A 14,018-nucleotide genomic window follows, 5' to 3' on the forward strand; every position below is an offset into this window, starting at 1 on the left:
GAATAGATCTTGGATGCTTCCTTTATGTGTTTAGAACTATTCTGAGAGTGGATATTTCTAAATGGTGGCATGTAATGTGTCCAGTTCTCCCTTGATTGATCTCAACATGTCTCCCTTTCCTCTCCACCAGGCTGACGGGCGCCACTGAAGACAAGCGCTGGTACATTGCTGTCCTGTTGGCCACGCTAGTGTTTTACACAATTGCTTCTTCTGCTGCCTTCTTGCTGTACAAGTATTTCACCCATCCTGCCGGCTGCGTGCTCAACAAGAGTCTCCTGACCATCAACGTCAGCTTGTGTGTGCTCCTGTCCCTCATCTCCATCACTCCCTGCGTCAGGCTCAGTAAGTGTATACATCAACCTCACAGATCTCCACAGAACAGCAGAGTGGAGGCAGAAGAGCATAAATAAAGGGCAGGATGTGAAGTATATGCACTTCTGGTTGTGAGAGAGCAGGTGGCCTTTGAGTAATAGGGCGATAAGAAGTGAGAGTCCTTGCAAGGAGTCGTAGGCAGCGGGGACTGTCTGTAGGACATGATTGCAAGAGCAACACAGTGCGGAGAAATAGGGCAAGGCTGCTTAAGAGCGGTGGGGATGCGGGGGATAGATGATGTGGCAAACATTTTAAGATGGAGCTTGTCACAAAGGAAACCTCATATACGACCTCAGGGAAGTGATGGAATCTCAGAAATGGGAATTCGCCCTCAAGCCGTGTTTCATGTTTAACTAGCTCGAATTAAGCTCTAGAGGGTGCAGTGGTGACGACCCTACGTCATCTGTGCATACAGGTGTTATATGTAGCGAGCCCTGCAGACGCAGACTCAGGTCTTATTGGCACCTAACACACCTGCACCTCTGCTGAAAGCTATCTTGAAGCAGCTCATGACTGGCATCCCCAGCAAAATGGTTAGGACGAACCGTTAGAGACGACGGGGCTGACAGTGGAAGGGCAACCAGATTATGCAATTCTGCGTGTTATGGTTACTGTGATGAGCATAGTTTTCAGTTGAATCAAAACCCTGGTCTTTTAAAAAAAGAAAACACAGAAAACTACAATTTTTCTCCAACTTTCTTGATTGCTCTTAATTTTGTCTTCGAGAAGATATGAAGTAAAGGTGTTTGAACATCATCATGCTTGTCTTTGCATGCTTCTGTCTTTATGTAGCAGGCATTCGTGGATGACCAAGTGATGGCTTCGAGGCACTAGGGTGGTGTGTATCATTAAATCAACGTCAAAGCGATGGGACTGTCTCTCGCGTCATGGCTTCCAGATCATGCACCAAAATCACACTACAAGAGCGGAAACAAGAGAATAATAGAGACAGCCGCTGGCAAACCAGGCATATCTAAATCTTCTGCGGCCAAATATTCATGTAGAATGTTATGAAGGGACAGGGATATTGTTTTATGAGCGGGCAATATGCAACTGTTAGTGCTGACCCTTGGTTGAAATGCGATATCTGGCACATTTCAACAAGGCAGGTGTACTCCCCTTTAAGACCGTACAAACACTTCTAAAAAGAATGCAAGTACTGTGGTAGAATCAGACTATACACTTCTGTTTTTTAGCTGTTAAGGTTGGGTCCTTTGTGGATTTGTATCAGGGTTAGAAGCAGTAGGAGAAAAAACAGGGAATATAAGTGTGATATCCTGTGACCTAAAACAAATCCTATATCTGAGAATAAATTACAAATTACAATTATGGGTCCACAGTTATGTAAGTTTAAATGTTACACCAGGACTGCTATTTAGTAACATAAAAGTGCCTGCTCAAAATATGCCCTACTACCACCCACCTCCATGGTGCTTGATAAAGCGACAGGGTGAAGAGGAAGATGCCGCCAGCCATTTGGCAGAACCCTACCCCTCCAGTAGGTTTCCAGGCACAATCGTTGTCTGGGCATAGGTCTGCTGACTCAGAAAGGCACCAGGCTCCCATAAACCATGAACATAGGGAACATCGGTAATCTCAGTAGGAGTTTTGCATTCTGCTTTTTGACTGCTTCTTTTCCAACCTTCTTTTCAGAACAGCCTCGTTCGGGCTTGCTGCAGGCCTCCATAATCAGCTGCTATGTCATGTACCTCACCTTCTCTGCTCTCTCCAGCCGGCCGCCAGAGAGAGGTGAGTATCCCTTCCAATGACCCTCCTATCCTTTACTAACTGGACAGTGCTCCAAGGGACAAGTGGGCCAGTGCATCCGTTATCTGTTCTATTCTTTATGGGAGGGGGTTTATCATGTTTCATGTTTCTTTTTAGACAGTCGATTCTACAGCAGAAAGTCGTCTTATTCTTATGCTGTATGTTATACAACTTGAAATAACGTTAACATGTTTATAAATCATGTAAACATAAATGACTATGTCTTATTTATTGAACCTGTGTCCAAATGGTGTACCAAGAAGATACTAAAAGAGATATTTGTTTAAGAACTTTAGAAAATATGTAAAAGATCTTCAGAATACATCTGTGCTAGGCTTCTAGCCATACTACTCAAATAAATGTATTCCTGCAGCACACAGATCACCTATGGGCCACATATTGCAAAGAGGTGCAGCTGGTTATGAATCAAGTGAAATCATTGGAAAGTAGATTGGTCTTATATTTTAGGTCTTGCCTAATAGACTGCGCATGCACTGTATGCTGTGAGACGAATCGTTACCTTTCAGCTTTATTGTCACTCTGAGGTTCCGTGACAATTGTAAGTGGTGTTTTCGACTCGCACGAATATGGTCGAGTCTGGTATCTATGAACCGCAAATGACGAGTTTAGTAAGTGTGCGCAGTTTCGCTGTGCTAACTTAAACCGTTCGTTTGTTATGTGGGTTTTTCATCTGTACCCACGGGTTCCATCTTAGATACGGCATCCATTTTGTCTCTTGCCCTCAAGTAGCCAGCGAACGGACGCTGTCCGCTTCGCGACCCTGGGACTCCCAAGATATTGGCGGAAGACACGTGTTCTTTGAAAGTGTCTTTATGACAAGGGGGTTGCTGCTGTAAGGCAGATGGCGCCGCTCGAGGCTCATCTTGCCGCACGGACTTATTGTCTCAGCCGTGCATCTCATTAGGCACATCCCTTTGATGCCTGTATCTCGTGTTTCTCGATACCTCCCCTTTTACACCCTTTCCGATCTCCCCACTGTCCCCGTCTTCCTCTGCACCTGTCTTTGTTCCTATTTTCGATCTACTTTACTGCTGATTGGAATTTGCTAATGGTGGGAAGATGGGTTTTTACAGTTGGGAACCGCCAAATGTTTCCGCACTTATGTCCCGGACCTTGTGTGTTTCAAAGTGACCAAAGCGACCCCTCTGGGAGCTAATTGTGGGAACCGGGTTGTAAACTTTTGTGTTCAATGTTATCCTATGGGTAAAAACTGTATAAAAGGAGCGATCCACAGAACCAATTTGAAGCAGTCTCCCCGAACTACACTCGATGTACTTCCTGTGACTTCTGTGTTCCCTGCAGCAAATAAACCTTGAATCTTTGACGCCGAAGGAAGTGTCCCGTGTCTCTGTGACTTGTACGCCGGAGCAGGTTACCCACGAAGGTTTCAGGTGTTGTGCCCTGGCACCGCTGGGTCCAAAAGAACCCAGTCCTTCAGTTGGCGCCCAACGTGGGGCTGCATCAGTGGTACCGGTCCAAGCCCGACGATCGTGAGGAACTTCGTGTGAAATCTCCGAGGGAAGGTGCACCCCGCTTCATCGATCCTGTTGTCGAAATAAGTGGCCCGAAGACTTTTCCCGCGAAGATTCCCGCCTCCTGACGGCTGCGACGGACTGCTGCCCTGACTGTAGACCTGTTTTGGCGCCTGGCGTAGACCTTGGTATAGCGAGACGATTGACGGGCCTTCCTGAGGACGCCATCGATCTTTGAGTTAAGTATTTTGTGGGTCGCTCCCAGAGTTCTTGGTTGTTGACACTTTAGCGAGTGTCTTTGTTGTAAACGCCGTGTGAGTGTTTTTGTCGGTGACACTTTGCTAGCGTACTTTGTTGTTGTATTGTTTGACGACTGCAGCCGCCAAAAACCGAGGGTTTTGTTCTTTGCTGGGACTTGGTAAAACCCGTAACCCTTGAAGTTTGTGAAACTCGGCTAGTGTGCAAGATGCCTGGTCGCAGTACTTTGTTCAGTTGTTTTAGACCTTGTGGTGCGGATTCCTTGCTGGAGGATTCATGTCCGATACCTCCGGTTGGAACTCCTACTTATGACTTATATAGCAAACATGGGCTAGGCCCGATTGCTTTTAACGATTATTGGATTAAATATACAAAGAAAGACGGCGATCTTCGTTGGCCACCTCACGGTAGCTTCGAGGCATCGATCTTAGATAATTTAGAAATAAAGTTGTTCGAACATAAATCTAGGCCGGCCATGTTTGATGCCTTTCGGTTGTGGCGCAAAGAAGCCCGACAGAAAGAAATCAGACAGAATAAACGTAGTCAGCGAGATACTGTTGCTACTATAGTGAAGAAAGCTGAGCAGTTTCAGCGTGATAAGGAGGATAAGGATAAGGAAGTGTTTGAGAGACTACAGCGTATGACCATAGATAAATGCTATCCCGCTTTGCCTACGGAGTCGGATAAGAAGGAAGAGGCAGTTGAGGATCCTTTAATGTCCTATCTTATGAAGTCGCCACCTCCGTACGTACAGGGTACCGCAGCTCCTGTGGTCCCTGCCGTACCTGTTCTTCCACCTATTATTCCTCCACCAGTTCCTCAACCTGCACCCGCTCTTCCGACTGTTCCTGCTCCTTTGTCTGTTTCTATTCCTACTGCTCCTCCGCTTCCACATACTCCTGCTCCCGCTACTGCTCCTGTGTTGTTAACCCCTGCTGTTGCTACTGTCTCTACTCCTTCTCTTGTTAGTCCTGTGTCTTACTCTTCTCCCTCTACTCGTAATCGTAATTCTCCCCTTGCGACAAACTTCTTTCAGTCGCTCGAACCTGTTTTTGGGTCTGCTGGTTCTGATGGTCCTCAGAGACGTAGTCAGCTTCCTGGTAACAGAGAACGTGTTGCGCTATATAATATGGCGATGGGTTGGATGGTAAACCCTCTTAGAAATCCACCTCGTGTTGTCCTCGAAACGTTTAATCAATTCAACATACCGACTCAGAGATATGTGTTTGACGAAATGTGCAAGTTCCTTCATGATCAGATAGTGGCCAATGCGCCTGACGAGGTGCTGACCGCCCTGTCCGAACTTCGGCTTCAGTTCGCAACTGGACTGATAGTAGACACTAATGTCCGACGTGCTATTGAGCGGTTGCTATCTCTTCGTCCCGCTCCTATTCCTCATGCATTGTTCGTTGAGGACATTGAAAAGCAAGACGAGTCTGGCCAATATCCTATGCGTGAAGTTCCGCCGGTTTGGATACCAGCTGATCCACAAGCTGCCCCTCCGGTATTGGCACATTTTGAGAGAGTGTGGATACACCTCCCATGGAAACGATCGGAAGTGCTTCAGGTGAAACAATCTTTGCCCGATCCTCGTAAAAATCCTACTGGGTATTATAAGGAATTATCGCAGCTCGTAGATGCTACGGTGATGAATCTTGCTGATATCGATATGTTGTTTGGCAACGTCGTACCGCAACCGGTATGGGCTAAGATTCGTCACCAAGATCACACAAATGAATTAGGTGGTGATTGGGCTGCCATTACAGCGGCAGACGCTGGACAAGTGGCTGCTACTAAACCCGATCAGTTGATTGCTGCTCTCCCCCAGCGAATCATTGCATTAATGAAAACGCTTATGCCAGCTATGAGGGTAAATTGGGACAAGTTGTCAGCCTGTAAGCAGAAGAAAGATGAGAGTGTTTCCGATTTCTTTACGAGGTTCGAGGAAGCATTCATTGATCATAGTGGACAGGATATGGGTACTGAGGGTGGACAGAGGTTGTTTGTGGATAAATTTGTGTCGAACTTGTTGCCCGATCTAAGCAATAAATTAAAGAATTCAGAAAGTGCGTGGGCCGTTTCTACCTCAGCTCAGATATTGGCTACGGCACAATATTACGAGAATAGAGAGAAAGAGGAAAATGACCGTGCTGATAAAAAGACGAAAGAGCTAAAAACTAAAGTGTTGTTACAACAAGCGTATCCGCCGCGTTCTAATCAGAATGCGCCTCAGCAGAATAGATCACAGTCACAATCGAATCGATCGCAGCCGCGTAATGATTCCTCTTTCCAAAGATCTTCATTAGGGTACAATCAATGTGCTTATTGTAGACAGGAGGGACACATTAAATTCAATTGTCCTGCTTTAAATGAACGTAATAGTGGTAATTCGTCTAAAGGAGGCCGTGGTGGTTCACAGCACGCATCACGTGGTAGAGGTCGTGGTGCTCAGAATGATCGCTCTGACCATTCATCAAATTCTAATAACTGTTTCGATCAACGTGGATCATCGCAAGGACGATCTGCGCAGTACAATGTAGACGATTATTACGTCGATCAGGGAACTGACGATAGTAATTACTAGGACAGCCAAAGACAAGGAGAGGGAGTGGTATCAGTTCCGGTTGATCAGAGAGGGCCTTACGTCGCAGTTGCTACATCGGGCGTCGTTGAGCCTTTTCTGTTGGACACTGGTGCAGCGAAAAGTTCTATCATGCATTCGAAACTCCCTGGCGCACCTTTGTCTGGCTTAACAAATGTTTCCGTTGGATTCTCTGGCGCCCCCGTTAGCAATCCAGTTTCACGCCCTTTGCCCCTTCAAATTGGGCCACGTGAGCTCGAAGCTCCGTTGATTTTGACTACTGGTTGTGGCGAAAATCTTTTGGGTCTGGATTTGCTTAAACGTTTGTATGCGACTTTGTATTGTTCTCCTGCGGGTGTAAAGCTTACGTTAGGAGAGAGGGTAGTCTCTCCCATGTATTTGTCCCTCGATAAGCTTCCACCGGAATTGGATTCTCTTCCTGCGTCTTTGTGGGCGACGGGTCCAAATGATGTGGGCCTACTTGATATCTCCCCTTATGTTGTTCAGTTGAAGTCTAATGTGCGATTGCCACGTATTCCCCAATACCGTATCTCCCTTGATGGTGAACGAGCTTTGTTAGCGATCATCTATGACTTGATCGAGAAAGATGTCATCGAAGAAACTCGGGGAAACGTGTGCAATAGCCCTGTACTGCCCATTCTTAAACGTACTGATCCTACCAAACCGCCTGTTTATCGTTTTGTTATCGATTTACGGGAGGTAAATAAAATTGTGGTTCCTCAATTCCCTGTTGTGCCTGACATCACGGCGCTACTGACTCTGATTCCAGCTACTGCTTCTTGGTTTTCGGTGATTGATTTGAAAAATGCGTTTTTCAGCATCCCGATTGCCGAAGAGAGCAGGGACCTTTTCGGTTTCTCTCTTGGTGGACGTAGCTTCCGGTTCAAACGCGCTCCTCAGGGCTACTGTGAAAGTCCATCGATTTACAGTCAAGCCTTGAAGGGTCAACTGGATGCGTTTAGGTTGCCGGTTGGTGCGGCTTTAATCCAATACGTCGACGACCTATTGGTGGCTGCTGATACTCAGGACATTTGCAAAATTGCTACAGTGTCGTTGCTGCAACATCTCTGTGAGTTAAATCACAAGGTGTCACCTTCTAAACTCCAATATTGTTGTCAAGAAGTAACCTATCTAGGTCACTTATTGTCAAAGGAGGGAAGGAGATTGACCCCAGAGAGAATTGCAGCGATTGCGCGAATGGCTGTGCCACAAACCCAAAGAGATGTGCGTGCCTTTCTAGGTATCACGTCGTACTGCAGGCAGTGGATTCCTAATTTTTCATTGCTAGCGAAACCATTGGTGGCTCTTACGTGCAAGGATGTTTCAACTCCTTTACCATGGACGGAAGAATGTCAGAAAAGTTTTTCTGAATTACGTGATTCATTGTGTTCGGCTCCTGTGTTAGGTACCCCTGATTACAGCAAGCCGTTCACGTTATATGTTCACGAGAGGGAAGGTTGTGCTTTGAGTGTCTTAACGCAACCTTTTGGTGGTAAGCAACGTCCATGTGCATATTTTTCCTCGACCTTAGACCCAGTAGCTAGAGCATTGCCGAGTTGTTTGAGAGCAACTGCGGCAGCTGCGGTCTCCATCCGACAATCAGCAGGATTGGTCATGGATAATATGCTTACGGTGATGGTTCCGCATGCAGTCGATACTCTTTTGAATCGAACGAAAACTCAGCACTTGACGAGTGCGAGGTTGTCTGGGTACGAATTGACGCTCTTGGCAAGCCACATTCAGATAAAACGTTGTAATGTCCTAAATCCGGCAACTTTGTTACCAATTAGTGCAGAGTCAGATGAAGTAGCAGAACATGACTGTTACTTGCGGACAGAAGAGGAAACGAAAGGTCGTGTGGACCTTAAAAACACCCCATTGGAGGACCCGGATGGCACTCTGTATGTGGATGGGTCATGTTTTAAGTTGCCGAATGGCGATGTGACTACTGCTTATGCTGTTGTAACATTGAATACTGTTGTTGAGACTGCAAGATTGAATCAGAATTCTGCCCAAGCTGCAGAGCTGATTGCTCTCACTAGAGCATGTGTATTAGCAAAAGGGAAACGTGTGAATGTGTACACCGATAGCCAGTACGCTTTCGGTGTAGCGCATAGTTTTGGACGATTGTGGCGAGAGCGTGGTTTCTTGACGTCGCATGGCACGAAAATACAGCATGGCCAGCTTGTGAACGATCTTTTGGATGCATTGACTTTGCCTGCACAAGTTGCAATTGTTAAGTGTAGTGCGCATCGTAAAGTGACGGATGATGTTGGTCGTGGTAATGCGTTTGCAGATGAGATTGCTAAGGAGACTGCCCGGAACCTTAGCACTCGAATGTATGTGACGAGTTCGGTTAGGTGGCCTGCAGAATCGAGTATGTGTGAAGATACCATAGAGAGCGTGAAAGCAATTCAGAATGAGGCCACCGACACTGAAAAGACGAAGTGGAAAGAAAGTACGGGAAAGTTGGATGTGAATGGTTGCTGGATTGATTTGTCGGATCAGAAAAGATGGATGTTGCCTGATGCGTATGTGCTGGCCGTTGTGACAATGGCACATGGGTTAGCACATATTAGCGCGAAAGGCATTTGCAAGTTGCTGGCTGATGTGTGGAAGAATGATGGCATTATAAAGTGTGCTGAACGTCTGGTGAAGAATTGTATGGTGTGTATAATGTACAATCCTGGCAAAGGAACCCCAACTCCCCCTGGCAGTTTTGCTCCTCCTTCGTATCCCTTTGAGGTGATCCAATTGGACTTCATCCATATGGAGCGATGCAATAACCTGAAATACGTTCTGGTTGTGGTTTGCGCATTCTCCCGATGGATCGAGGCCTATCCCCTCAAAGACAATACTGCTTTGTCTACTGCGAAAATCCTACTGAAGGAATACTTTCCTCGGTATGGAATGCCTAGAGTCGTGTGGTCAGATAATGGAAGTGAGTTTGTTGGAAGTGTGATGAAGAGTGTGTGTAAGGGCCTTGGAATTAATCAAAAATTCCATAGCGCCAATCATCCCCAGTCAGCTGGATTGGTTGAGGGGTACAATGGCACCCTTAAACTAAAACTAGCGAAGATTCAGGCTACGACTGGACTTTCGTGGCCTGATGCTTTGCCTCTAGCACTACTGTCAACTAGGGCGACTGTACACTCCCGAATAGGGCTTAGTCCCTATGAGATAGTGTTCGGCCGTCCTGCGAATGTGTGGGGGGTTCCTAGGCCAGGAATATTCTCTGATCTTGAGTATCCGATGTTGATTGACTACTTACATGACTTGACTGCTAAACTGAGGTTAATTCACCAACAGGTTTACGACGCCTTGCCGACGCAGACGGAGGGTCCAGGCCACCAGCTCCAGCCCGGGGACTGGGTGGTTACTCGTAACTTCTCACGCAAGAACAATCTGGACCCCCGATTTGTCGGACCTTACCAGGTACTCCTGGCCACGAGGACTGCCGTTCGTCTTGAGGGGCGGAAAAATTGGGTACATGCTACCCATTGTAAGCGAGTCCCTATTCCCTTGCCGGCAGACCCGTGGGTAAGGAAAGGCATTGCGTCAACAGAAACAGAAACATTGCCGGCGTTTGTACCTTTTAGCGACGCACAGCTTGTTGGAGAACCCTCAGCGCAGCAGAGAGCCACTGTTGAACACTTGTCAGCAAAAGACTCAAGACCAGATCAACCAACTGATCAGCAGGACGCTGTTTCTTCAACGGATCCTTTGTTCGACGAGCAGACACGTCCCGGGAAACATCGATATTCTTTGCGATCTCACACTAAGGACAAATAAAATTCTCTTGCTTTGCTGAAATTGACAACTGCAATATCCTCGTTTCCCATGATCAATTTTGAACATTCGTATCATTGAAAATTTTTTGTACATATATCAAGCTTCTTCCTTGTATCTTTTTACTTCCACAGCTGAGAGATATTGTGCTAATATATATACATATTGTGTATTGAGGGCCGTAGGGCCGCGCGCGTACTTCCTTCTGGACAGTAGGTCTTGACGCTAGGTTAAAGGCCGTCGGTTCCTAGGAACCCCTGGGGATTGACTATTGCTGCACAGAACGAAGTGCGTCAAGAAACGTTGCGGACGGTCGTAGGGAATGGCATTTTCGAAGCTGAATGATTTGGAAGGAGCTCAGGCGTACAGAGTCAAGCTGCAGCAACTCAGTCGTACCAAATGTTTCATATTTCAATTGTTTGTGTTGTTTCTGACTGCTTCTGCATTTTTGACGGGTGGGGTGTATTACACTATGTCTTACTTCTTACTTGCTACCCCTACTCCTACTCCTTACCCTAACCTTACTTCTACTGCTTCTCCTCATTCCTTTCATATGTTACCGGAACACGAGCAGGCTAGACGTGTAGAATTCCGCAACAATTCCTTTATTCAGCTCCTCCATCAGCATCAGTTAGTGGTTAACACTACTAATTGTTGGGTGTGTGGGTTGATGCCACATACTACGGGTAAGGGAATTCCATATCTGGTATTACCGTATAGTTCCCAAGGGTCAGCTCGAGCATTCCAAACAATGTTTCGAAGCGCACTGGGTTTCCACCCCACTCAAGAACAACGTTCCCCCTACTCTGGTCCTACCTCGTATCAGAGGCTGCTATCGATGGCAATAGAGGATATGGAAGATGAGATCCATGATCCTTTTCTTATCCCTGAAGAAGAGGTACAAGCCTATAGGATCCTAAGTAGAGGGGAATATAGTATGTTCACTAGTGAAAAGCAGCTTAAAAGCTCGCCTCCAATATGGGTCGTACCCCACACTGGTAATCTTTGTCTTATGGGTCGTGGTTCGCAAGCCCCACTTGGAGCAAGTGCCTGCACTGAAAGTTACGTTCTGCCAATGTTCTCGTCCCCTGTGTTTCTGGCTGCCAAGGGTACCTACTTTATCTGTTATGATCGTGCATACACATGGTTGCCCGCAGACTTCATGGGCTCATGTTTCATTGCAAATCTGTTGCCTCCGACGTTCACTGTAGATGCCGATTATCATAAGACTAGAGTTGTACGAGGCGTAATTAGCGAAGAGGATACTGCCGGTCAAGAGGCAGGAGACTTTTTCAAGGGTTTCCTCCCGTTTTGGGGACCTATGGTTAATAGTAGGAACCTGAGACAGTTGACTCGAGTGGTAGAATCGACAGCTAATATTACTGCCAGTGCCCTTGGTAATATCACCACAGAACTTCAGGCGGAGAGACTTATGACGTTACAAAACCGTATGGTTTTAGATGTCGTCTTAGCAGATCGCGGTGGGGTATGTAAAGTGATCCATTCGAGCTGCTGCATTTTCATTCCAGATAATGCTCCTACTGTCTATCAAGCCATCTCGAAGTTGCATAAGATCTCCGAATCCATACACGTGGATGTAGGGGATTGGACGCTACTTGGATGGTTTTGGGGCCTGATGTCGACTTGGGGTTGGAAGATTCTGATGATCATCGGGGTTGTGGTAGTGTTCCTGTTCACGTGTTGCCTTTGCGTGCAGTGTGGTCCTGCCTTATGTGGCCTCTGTGCTACAACGTGTATGAGACAACCATCTGTTACCAAGGGGACTCGGTTGGGCAGAGCTATGCTACAACAACATCTCGATGGTCTGATGAATATCGAATATGATTCCGACTAGTGCTTGCCTACATGAGGGCAAAAGGAGCGTCTGAGGTTCCGTGACAATTGTAAGTGGTGTTTTCGACTCGCACGAATATGGTCGAGTCTGGTATCTATGAACCGCAAATGACGAGTTTAGTAAGTGTGCGCAGTTTCGCTGTGCTAACTTAAACCGTTCGTTTGTTATGTGGGTTTTTCATCTGTACCCACGGGTTCCATCTTAGATACGGCATCCATTTTGTCTCTTGCCCTCAAGTAGCCAGCGAACGGACGCTGTCCGCTTCGCGACCCTGGGACTCCCAAGATATTGGCGGAAGACACGTGTTCTTTGAAAGTGTCTTTATGACAAGGGGGTTGCTGCTGTAAGGCAGATGGCGCCGCTCGAGGCTCATCTTGCCGCACGGACTTATTGTCTCAGCCGTGCATCTCATTAGGCACATCCCTTTGATGCCTGTATCTCGTGTTTCTCGATACCTCCCCTTTTACACCCTTTCCGATCTCCCCACTGTCCCCGTCTTCCTCTGCACCTGTCTTTGTTCCTATTTTCGATCTACTTTACTGCTGATTGGAATTTGCTAATGGTGGGAAGATGGGTTTTTACAGTTGGGAACCGCCAAATGTTTCCGCACTTATGTCCCGGACCTTGTGTGTTTCAAAGTGACCAAAGCGACCCCTCTGGGAGCTAATTGTGGGAACCGGGTTGTAAACTTTTGTGTTCAATGTTATCCTATGGGTAAAAACTGTATAAAAGGAGCGATCCACAGAACCAATTTGAAGCAGTCTCCCCGAACTACACTCGATGTACTTCCTGTGACTTCTGTGTTCCCTGCAGCAAATAAACCTTGAATCTTTGACGCCGAAGGAAGTGTCCCGTGTCTCTGTGACTTGTACGCCGGAGCAGGTTACCCACGAAGGTTTCAGGTGTTGTGCCCTGGCACCGCTGGGTCCAAAAGAACCCAGTCCTTCAACTCTCATTTGCTTGCTTCTTATTCATCAGCTTGTGTGGGGTTTCCTTTGTGCAATTGTCCTTCCCCTGGAACACCGATACATTACTTGCGTCCATTCTACTGCCCACTTTCTAATAACTATTATTTTCTTTTTGTTTAAGAACTCCACAAGGTTGCACGTGTTTTCCACTGTTTCTCTTGTGTACTTCTCTGCCCTCTTCCCCACATTCCATGTTCCTCTATCTCCCAGATGTGTGTATTCCCATCAGTCCCACATTGTTCCCTCTCGTCCTGTTTTCCCACCGCAGCCTTCTTGTTACTTTTCCTTTCTCTGCCCTCATAAACAACCATGCCCTCCAAGTTACTTCCACACCCTCCAGCGCCCTGTGTAGCTACCATGTCTCTTTTGCTACCGTCCACTGTGTTGCTTCCCCCACCTGCTTTTAATAGAACTCCAACTAGGTAACTAAAAAAAATTATTTGTAGTGTGCATTCTATTTTTTATGCAGCATTTATATAGTGCTTACTATGTGAGGCATTGAACCGTTTACCTCTATGAGCAGCAAGCTGCACCATGTAGGATTGGTCATTGGAAGGGTGTTGTCTTTGTTTTGTGATTCTTTGTGTGAAGTGTTTCCATTTTGTACACGATGACCACTGAAGTACGGTGATAGATTGAATGCTGTGCACAGCAGTGTTGTGGAGGATGTGTGGTGCACATGCCTACATAATGATATACCCAGCCGCGCCTAAGGCTTTTTAAAATTCTTTTTCATTCGGGATGCTGCGCAGCTTGACTAAACATCATTGGCACAGCCAATAGGTCCAGAAGGTGGGATCTGTTTGGTTTTGCCAATGCTTGTTTCACAAAGGCTACACTGTACAGTTTGAGGTAGTGCAGTGTGGCCATGATGTTTCGAAGTCTTGTGGTGCATAATTAGAAAGGCTCAGTAA

At 46.6% G+C, this 14,018-nt stretch overlaps 1 protein-coding gene across 1 annotated transcript in view; it reads left to right on the plus strand.

The window, feature by feature from the left end:
- The window catches only part of SERINC4 (serine incorporator 4), a 293,672-nt gene that overhangs the window by 69,345 nt on the left and 210,309 nt on the right, over positions 1-14,018 (plus strand). Inside the window, exons 5-6 of the mRNA XM_086958994.1 lie at positions 131-342; positions 2,026-2,121. Coding sequence (XP_086815120.1) covers positions 131-342; positions 2,026-2,121 — 308 coding nt within the window. The remainder of the gene's footprint in view (positions 1-130; positions 343-2,025; positions 2,122-14,018) is intronic.

Source organism: Lissotriton vulgaris, chromosome 2_1, assembly GCF_964263255.1.
Source record: "Lissotriton vulgaris chromosome 2_1, aLisVul1.2, whole genome shotgun sequence".
In the NCBI taxonomy this organism is placed as follows: domain Eukaryota; kingdom Metazoa; phylum Chordata; class Amphibia; order Caudata; family Salamandridae; genus Lissotriton; species Lissotriton vulgaris.